General features: G+C 44.4%; 2 protein-coding genes across 2 annotated transcripts in view; both read left to right on the forward strand.

The window, feature by feature from the left end:
* Window positions 1–8,567, forward strand: part of LOC142255023 (vomeronasal type-2 receptor 26-like) — a 30,858-nt gene extending 22,291 nt beyond the window's left edge. The window contains exons 3-6 of the mRNA XM_075326449.1: window positions 1,090–1,211; window positions 1,300–1,423; window positions 1,514–2,414; window positions 8,387–8,567. Of these exons, the coding sequence (XP_075182564.1) occupies window positions 1,090–1,211; window positions 1,300–1,423; window positions 1,514–2,414; window positions 8,387–8,567 (1,328 nt within the window). The remainder of the gene's footprint in view (window positions 1–1,089; window positions 1,212–1,299; window positions 1,424–1,513; window positions 2,415–8,386) is intronic.
* A 2,704-nt stretch (window positions 8,568–11,271) lies between these two features.
* LOC142255024 (vomeronasal type-2 receptor 26-like) overlaps window positions 11,272–12,171 on the forward strand; it is a 48,748-nt gene continuing 47,848 nt past the window's right edge. The window contains exon 1 of the mRNA XM_075326450.1: window positions 11,272–11,689. Within this exon, the coding sequence (XP_075182565.1) occupies window positions 11,272–11,689 (418 nt within the window). The remainder of the gene's footprint in view (window positions 11,690–12,171) is intronic.

Consider the following 12,171-nt stretch of genomic DNA (forward strand, 5'->3'; position numbering starts at 1 on the left):
TAGTGGCACGGTGAATGCCTTAACCTTTTCTAGTGGCATGGTGCACCCCTTACCCTGTTCTACTGACACGGTGCACCCCTTACCCTGCTCTAGTGACACGGTGCACCCCTTACCCTGCTCTAGTGACACGGTGCACCCCTTACCCTGTTAAAGTGACATGGTGCACCCCTTACCCTGCTCTAGTGACACGGTGCACCCCTTACCCTGCTCTACTGACACGGTGCACCCCTTACCCTGCTCTAGTGACACGGTGCACCCCTTACCCTGCTCTAGTGGCACGGTGCACCCCTTACCCTGTTCTAGTGACATGGTGCACCCCTTACCCTGCTCTAGTGACACGGTGCACCCCTTACCCTGCTCTAGTGACATGGTGCACACCTTACCCTGCTCTAGTGGCACGGTGCGCCCCTTACCCTGCTCTAGTGACATGGTGCACACCTTACCCTGCTCTAGTGGCACGGTGCACCCCTTACCCTGTTCTAGTGACATGGTGCACCCCTTACGCTGCTCTAGTGGCATGGTGCACCCCTTACCCTGTTCTAGTGGCATGGTGCACCCCTTACCCTGCTCTAGTGTCATGGTGCGCCACTTACAAAAATAAAACCTTCAAATGTTCATCAATGTAGCTGACATTGTTTCTGAAAAAAGCAAGTGATCAGACATTGTTCTCTAATTATGATCTCCAGCGTATACACAATTCCAGCCTGTTATAAACCTGTTCTTTAGTTTCTGCAACCTCCGTCTTGTGTACTGTAATTGAACTCTGCACAGCGGTGGTCCCTCGGTCATCACTTCACATTTTCTGATATTATCACAAAATCATTATTAGTTAAAAGTTGCTCCTCTTGTGCCGTTCATCACGGGATATGAGGAAGTAAGAGGAAGGACATATCTATATGTGTAGGTAACAGGCTTTTTAGTATTTCCATTATTACTTCGGGTTACATTTCTCAACAAGAGGTTATGTCATTTTTTTATTGTTATCCATAGATATTACATACGTTGAAACATTTGAATTTTTTTGGTAGAAAGGTTTTCACGGTGTATGGAGATCTCCCCGATTATTACGAAATTTATAACCACATATAGTCAACCAAATATTGTACTCGAGCGTTGTTGGTTACATTCAACCTAACATTTTACATCACCGCTATGAGCCAGACTTCTACATCAAAGACAGTTTAATTCAATGGAAAACCATTAACAATGAGGTAATGCTTTATCTTGGAGATACTTTGGGGTTCACACTTTATATTTGATACATTTTCTAATCAAGAATAAACTGTCTCTTGAATTTAGAAACCAAAGTCCCAATGTACAAAAAGTTGTCTACCAGGAAGTAGAAAAGTGTCCGGAAATTCCATGTATTTTTGCTGTTACGGGTGTATTCCTTGCTCTGAAGGGGAGATATCAAACTCATCTGGTAGGAGCTACTTCTAGATTCTACCTACATCGGGGCCTTTGTCACTACTTCAGTCATATTATGTGATATTTCTTGTTGTCTTTCCTATAGATAATGAGAACTGCAGGAGATGTCCTGACTATGAGTGGTCTAATGACAAGAAGACTCAATGTGTCCCCAAACTGATGGAATTTCTCTCTTACTCTGATAAAGGTTTATCACTGATTGCTCTATCAGGATCCATTTTACTTTTTACAGTGACCGCAGTGATATTGGGGATTTTAATTAGAAATCAAGATACCCCGATCGTAAGAGCAAATAACAAGAATCTGAGCTTCGTTCTCCTGGTCTCCATCATGCTCAGCTTCCTCTGTGTCTTCTTGTTCCTCGGTCGTCCTGTGGATATTACCTGCATGTTACGTCAGATCTCCACTGTACTATTACTCTCAATATCCATTTCTTCGTTGTTGGCCAAGACCATAACGGTTTACATTGCGTTCAAAGCCACCAAACCTGGAAGTGTGTGGAGAACATGGACTGGAGTAAAACTCCCTAATTGTGTGCTCCTGATCTGCTCCTCCGTCCAGGTGGTCATCTGTATGAGTTGGGTGATCCTCTGTTCCCCCTTCCAGGAGCTGGACACACAGTCTTATACGGAGAAGATCATAGTTCAGTGTAATGAAGGCTCCGATATTTGGTTCTACTTTGTCCTGGGTTATATGGGGAGTCTGGCCGCTGTTAGTTTCATTACAGCTTTCTTAGCCCGGACATTACCGGACAGTTTTAATGAGGCCAAGAACATCACCTTCAGCATGCTGGTGTTCTGCAGCGTCTGGATAGCCATGATCCCAGCTTACCTCAGCACCAAAGGGAAATACACGGTGGCCGTGGAGATATTCGCCATCCTGACCTCTAATGCTGGACTCCTAGGCTGCATATTTTTCCCTAAATGTTACATCATTCTCTGCAAACCTGAGCAAAATACAAAATCCTATATTATGAGGCGGACTGCGTGAGATTGAACATCATCAAATCTTTGAAGAGATATGTCTTGTTCTATTACTGTGTACAGATTTAATTTTATGTTGAGGTAGATTAAAGAAGAAAAATTTAATTTAAATTACCACAATATAAATGTTTAAGTGAAGCATTTGTGAGTGCCGCCCTTTGTACAGTTAGGTCCAGAAATATTTGGACAGTGACACAAGTTTTGTTATTTTAGCTGTTTACAAAAACATGTTCAGAAATACAATTCTATATATAATATGGGCTGAAAGTGCACACTCCCAGCTGCAATATGAGAGTTTTCACATCCAAATCGGAGAAAGGGTTTAGGAATCATAGCTCTGTAATGCATAGCCTCCTCTTTTTCAAGGGACCAAAAGTAATTGGACAAGGGACTCTAAGGGCTGCAATTAACTCTGAAGGCGTCTCCCTCGTTAACCTGTAATCAATGAAGTAGTTAAAAGGTCTGGGGTTGATTACAGGTGTGTGGTTTTGCATTTGGAAGCTGTTGCTGTGACCAGACAACATGCGGTCTAAGGAACTCTCAATTGAGGTGAAGCAGAACATCCTGAGGCTGAAAAAAAAGAAAAAATCCATCAGAGAGATAGCAGACATGCTTGGAGTAGCAAAATCAACAGTCGGGTACATTCTGAGAAAAAAGGAATTGACTGGTGAGCTTGGGAACTCAAAAAGGCCTGGGCGTCCACGGATGACAACAGTGGTGGATGATCGCCGCATACTTTCTATGGTGAAGAAGAACCCGTTCACAACATCAACTGAAGTCCAGAACACTCTCAGTGAAGTAGGTGTATCTGTCTCTAAGTCAACAGTAAAGAGAAGACTCCATGAAAGTAAATACAAAGGGTTCACATCTAGATGCAAACCATTCATCAATTCCAAAAATAGACAGGCCAGAGTTAAATTTGCTGAAAAACACCTCATGAAGCCAGCTCAGTTCTGGAAAAGTATTCTATGGACAGATGAGACAAAGATCAACCTGTACCAGAATGATGGGAAGAAAAAAGTTTGGAGAAGAAAGGGAACGGCACATGATCCAAGGCACACCACATCCTCTGTAAAATATGGTGGAGGCAACGTGATGGCATGGGCTTGCATGGCTTTCAATGGCACTGGGTCACTTGTGTTTATTGATGACATAACAGCAGACAAGCGTAGCCGGATGAATTCTGAAGTGTACTGGGATATACTTTCAGCCCAGATTCAGCCAAATGCCGCAAAGTTGATCGGACGGCGCTTCATAGTACAGATGGACAATGACCCCAAGCATACAGCCAAAGCTACCCAGGAGTTCATGAGTGCAAAAAAGTGGAACATTCTGCAATGGCCAAGTCAATCACCAGATCTTAACCCAATTGAGCATGCATTTCACTTGCTCAAATCCAGACTTAAGACGGAAAGACCCGCAAACAAGCAAGACCTGAAGGTTGCGGCTGTAAAGGCCTGGCAAAGCATTAAGAAGGAGGAAACCCAGCGTTTGGTGATGTCCATGGGTTCCAGACTTAAGGCAGTGATTGCCTCCAAAGGATTCGCAACAAAATATTGAAAATAAAAATATTTTGTTTGGGTTTGGTTTATTTGTCCAATTACTTTTGACCTCCTAAAATGTGGAGTGTTTGTAAAGAAATGTGTACAATTCCTACAATTTCTATCAGATATTTTTGTTCAAACCTTCAAATTAAACGTTACAATCTACACTTGAATTCTGTTGTAGAGGTTTCATTTCAAATCCAATGTGGTGGCATGCAGAGCCCAACTCGCCAAAATTGTGTCACTGTCCAAATATTTCTGGACCTAACTGTATGTAGAGCATTATCAGTAATACCGGGAGGCTGCAGATGTTACGCAGGGGCAGAGCAGAACGTGTGTGAGGAGCAGCTTCAGCCAATAGCTGCAGATCAGGAGGTGACATTGAGGAGTAGCACAAGGAGGTACAATGTAAAGAGAAGCTTTATGGCCAAGGATATATAATAAAAAAAGTGAAAGTAGAAATTCAATCTCTGGAAATTCAGAAGGTGCTGTTCACAGCTCCATTCTCAATGTTCTCATTGTTTAGCATGGCTTCTGGTACGTGGAGTCAATTTGTTGAGCTTGTAGAGTAGTGACAGCTTTTATCTAAAGAAGAGTCATTATCTAGTAAGTCACTTTTAACCTTCAGATTTTTTTCATTAGTTGTTAATTTAAATACAGGCGATTTGGAATTTAACATTTTCTATCTCTTATGCTCAGATTTCACAGTGTTAAGGGTGCTTTACACGCTGCGACATCGCTAGCGATAGCTAGCGATGTTATGCGCGATAGCACCCGCCCCCGTCATTCGTGCGACATTTGGTGATCGCTGCCGTAGCGAACATTATCGCTACGGCAGCGTCACATGCACATATCTGTTTAGCGACGTCGCTGTGACCGCCGAACAATCCCTCCTTCAAGGGGGAGGTGCGTTCGGCGTCATAGCGACGTCACTACGGCATCACTAAGCGGCCGCCCAATAGCAGAGGAGGGGCGGAGAAGAGCGGTCGGAACATGCCACCCATCTCCTTCCTTCCTCATTGCCGGTGGACGCAGGTAAGATGTTCGTCGTTCCTGCGGTGTCATACATAGCGATGTGTGATGCCGCAGGAACGACAAACCACCAGCGGCATGCACAACCAACGATATTATGGAAAGGAGCGACGTGTTAATGATCAACGATTTTTGATGCTTTTGCGATCGTGGTGTCACACGCTGCGATGTCGCTAACGGCGCTAGATGTGGATCACTAATGACGTGACCCCAACGATATATCGTTAGCGATGTCGCAGCGTGTAAAGCACCCTTTAGGCCACTTTTACACTGCGTTTCTCTTCCTGATCAGTGATTTCATCAGGTATTCCATCCGAACCCCCACAAGATGGATTTGGACGTATGCACTGATGGGGCCTGACTATAATGGTGCAGATGGAGTCACCGTGTGCTCTGTCGTGCACCATTTTCGGAGCTATATGCTTACTGGAGACAGACACCCATATGCAGTCTACAACAAGGATGAGCACAATACTACAAGTATTGAAAAAAGAAAAAAGTCAGCTCACCAATCGTTCAAAGTATGGACAGCACGGAAAGTACTTGTGCAATGACGGAAAATGAAAGCAATTATTTCATGGAAATCCAGCATCCAGAAACTTCATAAAAAAATCAATAGCTTTATTCCAATTCCATTAAAAACATCAAAAGGAAAATTATGTCAGGTAAAAATCTTTTGGATATACAGTTTTGCTCATAAGTTTACATACCCGGCAGATTTTTTACTTTCTTGGCCTTTTTTCAGAGAAAATTAATGATAACACACAATCTTTTTCCGCTCATGGTTAGTGGTTGGGTGAAGCCATTTATTGTCATCTACTGTGTTTTCTCTTTTTAAATCATAATGACAAACAAAAACATCCAAATGACCCTGATCAAAAGTGTACTTACCCCGGTTTTTAATACCGTGTATTGCCCCCTCTAACATCAATGACAGCTTGAAGTCTTTTGTGGTAGCTGTGGTAGAGGATCTTTATTTTCTGAGATGGTAAAGCCGCCTTTTCTTCTTGGCAAAAAAACTCAAGTTCCTGAAAATTCCTGGGCTTTCTTGCATGAACTGGGCGCTTGAGTTCTCCCCAGAGTGGCACAATGATATTGAGGTCAAGAGACTGAGATGGGCACTCCAGAACCTTCACTTTGTTCTGCTGTAGCCAATGACAGGACGACTTGGCCTTGTGTTTTGGATCGTTGTCATGTTGGAATGTCCAAGTACGTCCCATGCGCAGCTTCCGGGCTGATGAGTGCAAATTTGCCTCCAGTATTTGCTGATAACGTTCATCAGCGATCCATCTCCATGCTTTACAGTAGAAATCGTGTTCCTTTTATCATAGGCCTTGTTGACACCACTCCAAATGTAACGTTAATGGTTGTGCCCAAAAAGTTCGATTTTGGTCTCATGACTCCAAATTAACTTGTACCAGAAATTTGGAGGTTTGTCTCTGTGCTGTTCGGCGTATTGTAGGAGAGATACTTTGTGGCATTTGTGCAGTAATAGCTTTCTTCTGGCGATCCGTCCATGCAGCCCATTTTTCTTCAAGTGCCTGCTAATTGTGCATCTTGAAATAGTCACACCGCTACTTTTCAGTGAGTCCTGTACTTCAGCTTATGTTATTTGTGCGGGTTTTTTGCATCTCGAACAATTTTCCTGGCAGTTGTGGCCAAAATTTTTGTTGGTCTACCTGATCGTGGTTTGGTTTTTACAGAGCCCCTGATTTTCCAGTTGTTAATCACAGTTTGAACACTGCTGACTGGCATTATCAATTCCTTGGATATCTTTTTGTATCCCTTTCCTATTTTATACAGTTCAACTATCTTTTCCCATGGAGCAGTTGACAATTCTTTTGTTTTTCCCATGACTCACAATTCAAAAACATCAGTAGCTGGATGAAAAATACAAGAGTCTGTCTGGATTTCAGAAACTCAGTCAGCTTTGATGCACACACTGATTACAAGCAAACAGGGAATTGAACAATGGGAATGTTGACTCCTGCAAAGTTACAGCCATTAAGAAAGTCCACCTCCCCGTGAGAGGAGGAGACCACAGACGGATACTCCTCAACAGGGAATCGTGGTGGATTTTTGTTCTTCAAACCAGATCACCCACAGATCTTAACTTAAGACATGATTTAATTTATCATTATGATGAAATGTATTTTGACAGTATTTTTGATTTAGTTATCTAATTCTTTATGTTAGTGTTTTTTGAATCAAATGGCTATTCGATATGCTACCTGCTTAAAAGGGCAGGACAAGATTTCAAGTAAAATGCTGAAATTTCTGGCTATGGTAATGCAATGAATAAGGAATTTTTAGCCTGAAACATGTCTGCTGCTGAAGTTTGAGACATATCCAAAAGTTTTTTACCTGATGTAATTTTCCTTCTGATGTTTTTAATGGAATTGGAATAAAGCTATTGATTTTTTTATGAAGTTTCCGGACGCTGGATTTGCATGAAATAATTCCAAGGATGGGCACATTTCTAAAGGTTGGGGACAAGGATGGGGCACATTACTAAAGGATGGAGAACATTACTACAGGATGGGGAGGATGCGGCACATTACTACAAGATAGGACACATTGCTACAGGGTGAGAACAAGGATGGGGCACATTACTACAAGATGGGGACAAGAATGGGGACATTACTACAAGATGGGGACCAGGATGGGCACAATACTACAGGATGAGGACATTACTACAAGATGGGGACCAGGATGGGCACATTGCTACTTGTTATTTTCTATTCTGTTCCTTTATGCCGAAGTAAGCATTGCTTTATGTTCTCTCCTGGAGAGCGGTTTATATGAACTGAAATAAACAAGCTGGACTTATTAGATCAAAACTGTTCAATTTGTTAACTCAACCAGCAGCTAATCTCTGTCTATCAGAAGTTCCCTTCCCCTAGGCAGGAACACAGTGTGTCTGGCTTGGTGGGGATTTGCCTTGAACAAAGGTAAGTCCAGTCCCAGATCTGACCTTTTGGGGCGCTAGTGATGAGCACCATTATTTGTCCCAGCTCACAGCGCTCCTGCATTAAGGCTGAACACGTCTTGGACATTGTCTATTTTGCTATTATCTTAAATAAATTGGAAAAAAATAAATTAAATGAAAAAATTTATTTTAGAGTTTTCTCTCCAGACATTACATATAATAAGAATAATCTCAACAGTGAGCAAACACCGGTCTAAAATCAGGTCTGTGTGCGTCTGAGCTCCTTATAAGACGTCTGACTATTCCAGCTCCTTACACTGACAGACGCCTCAGAGTCTCCAGAGCCGCTGATTTGTCTCCTGTACGGACACAATCTCCACATTAAGCAGATCTTCTCTCTCCCTGGAAATGCTCTTATTCCTGTTGTTGCTGTTGCTTTTATTATTATTGCTGTTTTTGACACCTTGTAGTTCTGGAATCAAAAGTCCATCGTCAGCTTGTAATCTGCAAATTGCCCCGACCTACGAGGACTATGAATATGTCCAGGATGGAGACATCATCATCGGGGGAATGTTCTCCGTCCACTGCTTGACCGAACAAAAATCAACACCAGAAAACCCAATTATCAGCTCCATGTTTTGCACCAAGTAAGTAAAACCATGCAACCATGAAGCAAACTCCATAGAGCTCCACAGGAATTGTGCAGAGAATTGGGAGGTTTATAAAAGTTCTTTAGGCTGATTTCTCCTGTCCAGTAATCATCCGTTAGAATGGATCCAGTAGCAATCCGCTGGCAAAAAAGTGGTGTAAACAGAACTCTCTCAATCGTTTTGAAAAAAATGATTTTTGCAGGATCCGTTTTTTTAACATGGGAGTCTATGGAAAACAGATCAGTTACCTGATTGCTATTTAGTTGTATGTTTTTCTTTCATTTGTAACAGAGCCGTCTTTTCATATGGGATCAGTTTCAAATGGAAAATAAACAGCAATCAGGTAACGGATCTTATATTAAAAAAAAAAAAAAAGTATCCTGCAAAAATCAATTTTTTGAAAACAGACAAAAACGTTGTGTTTGCAGAACTTTTTGCCAACAGATTGCTGCTGGATCCGTTCTAATGGATGATTACTGGACATGTGAATAGAGCCGTACAGAGATCTGAACAGTTGCAGGTAACAGAGGTCTTTTCTTCTTCACAGATGCTTGATGGTGCAGGGATTCCTTCACTTTCAGGCAGCCGGTCATTTTTGACCGGACTTATTAAAGTCTTGATTTTTAGTTGTTTTTAAGTGTTTTAATTGAATACCTGTTGCATTATTCTACTGAATGTGAACATTGTTGTTGAGAAACAAACGGAAAATGCAATCAAAAACTTAATTTTTATTTTTTGTGTCAAAAAATGTTACATAGCCTTATTGTAATATTCATGCATATTGCACATAAAAAAATATTTATATAACTGTAAACTATAACTAATAGCATCAAAATGTATGTAAATATATTTAAAAAAAAACAAAAAAATAAAAAGTTCAGTTTTTTCTATATGAAATGGTAAATAAGGTTCACGGTGCTAAATTTACTGTTTGCATTCGTCACAAGTATAATTTACATGTCTTTTAAATAAGTACTTTGCACAACTGCAACATATCACATTTGTTTTGTGATTACTTGATGTTGGACAAAAGGGGCATCGTTTTTATTTTTTGGTTTGTTGCGTTGCTGGTGGAGGCTGTGGGTATGGTATTTGTGCTGGTGGAGTTTATGGGTATGGTAGCTGTGCTGGTGGAAGCAGTGGGTAACATAACAGTGCTGGTGGAGGCCGTGGGTATGGTAGCAGTGTTGGTGGAGGCCGTTGGTATCATAGCATTGCTGGTGGAGGCCGAGGATATCCTAGCCGTGCTGGTGGAGGCCTTGGGTATCGTAGCCTTGCTGGTGGAGGCCGTGGGTATCGTAGAAATGCTGGTGCAGCATGTGGGTATCGTAGCATTGCTGGTAGAGGCCAAGGGTATCGTAGCAGTGCTAGTGGAGGCCGTGGGTATCGTAGCCTTGCTGGTGGAGGCCATGGGTATCGTAGCATTGCTGGTGGAGGCCGTGGGTATCATACTAGTGCTGGTGGAGGCCGTAGGTATGGTAGCTGTGCTGGTGGAGACCGTGGGTATCGTAGCTGTGCTGGTGAAAGAGGTGGGTAACATAACAGTGCTAGTGGAGGTCGTGGGTATCTTAGCAGTGCTGGTGGAGGCCGTGGGTTAGGTAGCAGTGCTGGTGGAGGTCGTGGGTATCGTAGCAATGCTGGTGGAGGCCGAGGGTATCGGAGCCGTGATGGTGGAGGCCGTAGGTATCGTAGCCGTGCTGGTGGAGGCCGTAGGTATCATAGCCGTGCTGGTGGAGGCCGTAAGTATAGTAGCTGTGCTGGTGGAGACCGTGGGTATCGTAGCTGTGCTGGTGGAAGAGGTGGGTAACATAACAGTGCTGGTGGAGGTCGTGGGTATGGTAGCAGTGCTGGTGGAGGCCGTGGGTATCGGAGCCGTGATGGTGGAGGCCGTAGGTATCGTAGCCGTGCTGGTGGAGGCCATGGGTATCGTAGCTGTGCTGGTGGAGGCCATGGGTATCGTAGCCGTGCTGGTGGAGGTCGTGGGTATCATAGGCGTGCTGGTAGAGGCCGAGGGTATCCTAGCCGTGCTGGTGGAGGCCGTGGGTATCGTATAAGTGCTGGTGGAGGCCGTGGGTATTGTAGCCTTGCTGGTGGAGGTCATGGGTATCGTAGCATTGCTGGTGGAGGCCGTGGGTATCATAGTAGTGCTGGTGGAGGCCGTAGGTATGGTAGCTGTGCTGGTGGAGACCGTGGGTATCGTAGCTGTGCTGGTGGAAGAGGTGGGTAACATAACAGTGCTGGTGGAGGTCGTGGGTATGGTAGCTGTGCTGGTGGAGACCGTGGGTATCGTAGCTGTGCTGGTGGAGGCCGTGGGTATGGTAGCAGTGCTGGTGGAGGCCGTGGGTATGGTAGCAGTGCTAGTGGAGGCTGTGGGTATCGTAGCAGTGCTGGTGGAAGCCGTGGGTATCGGAGCCGTGATGGTGGAGGCCGTAGGTATCGTAGCCATGCTGGTGGAGATCATGGGTATCGTAGCATTGCTGGTGGAGGCCGTGGGTATCATAGTAGTGCTGGTGGAGGCCGTAGGTATGGTAGCTGTGCTGGTGGAGACCGTGGGTATCGTAGCTGTGCTGGTGGAAGAGGTGGGTAACATAACAGTGCTGGTGGAGGTCGTGGGTATGGTAGCTGTGCTGGTGGAGACCGTGGGTATCGTAGCTGTGCTGGTGGAGGCCGTGGGTATGGTAGCAGTGCTGGTGGAGGCCGTGGGTATGGTTGCAGTGCTAGTGGAGGCCGTGGGTATCGTAGCAGTGCTGGTGGAAGCCGTGGGTATCGGAGCCGTGATGGTGGAGGCCGTAGGTATCGTAGCCATGCTGGTGGAGGTCATGGGTATCTTGGCAATGCTGGTGAAGGCCGTGGGTATCGTAGCCGTGATGGTGGAGGCCGTAGGTATCGTAGCCGTGCTGGTGGAGGCCGTGGGTATCGTAGCCATGCTGGTGGAGGCCGTAGGTATCGTAGCCATGCTGGTGGAGGTCGTAGGGATCGTAGCCATGCTGGTGGAGGTCGTGGGTATCGTAACAGTGCTGGTGGAGGCCGTGGGTATCGTAGCCGTGCTGGTGGAGGTCGTGGGTATCGTAGCCGTGCTGGTGGAAGCCGTGGGTATGGTAGCAATGCTGGTGGAGGCCGTGGGTATCGTAGCAGTGCTGGTGGAGGCCGTGGGTATGGTAGCAGTGCTGGTGGAGGCCATTGGTTCACTTTCTTTAGCATGCTGTTGGACAATGGCTGCCGCTCTATCATCTCTGAGTGTTACTTTTCCTTCTTCGATATATGGGCTATCAGTGATTTTCCCAACTCCTCTATAGAAATTCTTTTATATAGTTTATTTTTGCTCCAATTTGGGTCTATTTCATGCCATAATATGAATACATTGTATGCCGACACATCAAGAATGTTGGGGGAAAAAAAAAACAACCATTGGCCACGGATTAGTTTTGCGTTTCCAGGTGTAAGTGCCTATGAGTTGATGTAGAGCATCATCTGCCCCTTTTGTGGCATTGTAATGTAAGATCACGTCCAGTTTTCTGTGGTCTCGATTACTGATTGCTCTATCATGGTGCATTGTGCTCATCACAATGATGTGTTTGTGTTTTGGGAACGTAAGAAACTATTGT

This window comes from Anomaloglossus baeobatrachus, chromosome 10 (genome assembly GCF_048569485.1).
Source record: "Anomaloglossus baeobatrachus isolate aAnoBae1 chromosome 10, aAnoBae1.hap1, whole genome shotgun sequence".
Taxonomy (NCBI): domain Eukaryota; kingdom Metazoa; phylum Chordata; class Amphibia; order Anura; family Aromobatidae; genus Anomaloglossus; species Anomaloglossus baeobatrachus.